This window comes from Gastrolobium bilobum, unplaced genomic scaffold, assembly GCF_033153095.1.
Source record: "Gastrolobium bilobum isolate Gb01-03AN ecotype WA unplaced genomic scaffold, APGP_CSIRO_Gbil_v1 utg6129, whole genome shotgun sequence".
NCBI classification, from domain to species: domain Eukaryota; kingdom Viridiplantae; phylum Streptophyta; class Magnoliopsida; order Fabales; family Fabaceae; genus Gastrolobium; species Gastrolobium bilobum.
In genome coordinates, this window is record NW_026895895.1 from 891,738 (window position 1) to 893,890 (window position 2,153).

Sequence of the window (2,153 nt, forward strand, 5' to 3'; positions counted from 1 at the left end):
AATATTTATTATCATAAATAGAAAATAATATCAAGCATCAAGAATGATTTTTCACTTTCCTAAATTGTTGGACACCAACTTAAAAGACATTTTCGTATTTGCTTTACCATGAAAGAAGGACTGGTTTTCGAAGGTTCCGCTAACACCCTGTAGGCTGTAGCTGTAATGTAAAGCCAAAAAATTTGGACGGCACACAAAGCATGAGCAATTGAGCATCACACACATTAATTCGTAAAGACAAAAAAGATTCATATCCAAACATATCGTTCTTATAATACGACGAAAACACAACGTTACAGCATGCACACAAGGATAACACCTCCACCGGGATATTCCCAACATAGTAGTTACATGCCCACAATATTACACAGCAACAAAAAAAGAAAAAGAAAAAAAAAGAAAGACAATCCATAGTCAAAACACAAAAACCAAACAGAGACAGTACTGTCTCACATCTTTGACACACACGGTCACGTGCACGGACATTTATTTAACAGTGACGGTAATGGTTGCACGTGATCAATTTTAATGTTATTTATATGGTAAGGATGAGACCCGGCACGGATTTTCCAACCCGGTCAGAGACGGTGCTTTCCCAGACGGAGGGGCAATGGAGGGACGGCGAGGTTTCTGCGGCGGCGGTGATATCGGAGGAGTCGGCGATGCGGGTGACGGTGAGGGAAGTGTTTAGGTACTCCCTGAGGTGGGTTATTACCCCATTTGTGACGGTCCAGGCGTGAACCCAAGAGATGGAAAGGGAGGTGTCGCAGCCTTCGACGAGGACGGTGGGGCCGAAGGAGGTGAGAGACTGAGGGACAAAGCGGAAGGAGGAGGAGTGGCCGGTGAGGAGGCGCATCAAAAACTGGTGAGAGGGGGGACCGTGGAACCACCAATCGAGGTGAGGGGCGAGAATGGTAACCACCGTGTCGGAGTCGAGGGAGCTTAGGGCATCATAAAGGGTGAGAACCAGCCTTTGGTTGCTGGAATCAGCGTCTTCGTGTTCCTGAGAGTTAGCCAGTTCGTGAAAGGTGAAAGGTGAAAGGGTAAGTAGGTGGGTTTATAATTATAGAGCATGCAAGTCGCGTTTTGTTGAGAGATGAACACACAAGTTGTTAATTAGGAGATGATGATGAGGGTTTGTGTTTTATAGGGAAGAGAAAGTAATGGCGTGCGAAGATGGGGCTCCCAATGCGACCTGCAACTGAGGAGACGACAAGAGACCTGACACTGCATACTTTTGTCATCTCATATCACCCAAAACTGATTGCTTACTATCACTTATGGTCACTTATGGCTTATGGTATTATTCACCGGGAGAGGAGAAGAATCCGTTTATAATTTTTTTTTACAAATTATATTAAATATGATCGATCATATATTCTTGATTGAAGTATGACGGGTCATACTAGTATAATTTGTAAGAGTTTATAAACAAAAAAGTTTGTAAATATAAAATTCTCTTCATTATATTTAGATCCGCTCTAATTAAAATTTTACATGATAATAGAAAATTTTGTGTTTTTTTTATTGACATTAAATAAATGAGATTGGTTAAAATTCATTGAGAGATAGATATAAAATTTTCATATGAGAAGGACATAAAATTTTAACCTTCAATGATCTATTTCCAGTGTATATATATGTACATAATCTCGGATAAGCATTTTTTTTAATTTTAATAACATTTCAAATATTAAATAGTAATAAATAAATAAAAGTTTGGCTTCAAAATTAGTTAAATATTTTAAAAGAAAATCATAACAATAATAATAATGTTTAGGATGAGTTTGGTATGAAAAACATATAAATGTCTATAATTAATTTTTTTTGCATAAAATTTATCCGCAATTTATCCTTAATTTTTATCACATAATATTGTTAAATTACTGGCTCAAATTAATGAATTGGCATTGAATTTGTTTGATCTAGGAGAGTGGAAACGCTTCAAATCCGAAACAAATCAATCGGATCAGTTAAAACTACATAAACCTTTTGATATGAAAAACAAAGTGTGTGATCTTGAAATCGTTTAATTTAAATTCAAGTTCTCTTCATATTATTTATTGTTATTGTTCTCTTCATTATTATTTTTTGTGTCCAAAAAATAAATAAATTTATCTTCATGTTATTTATTGTACTTTAGCCAGTTATTT

General features: G+C 36.3%; 1 protein-coding gene across 1 annotated transcript; it reads right to left on the reverse strand.

The window, feature by feature from the left end:
- Positions 1-535: 535 nt before the first annotated feature.
- Positions 536-1,021, reverse strand: LOC133296728 (senescence associated gene 20-like; the record flags this gene model as incomplete). Its single annotated transcript, XM_061495780.1, has 1 exon — positions 536-1,021. A coding segment is annotated over one exon (486 nt), but the record flags the coding sequence as incomplete, so codon positions are not given.
- Between the last annotated feature and the right edge of the window lie 1,132 nt (positions 1,022-2,153).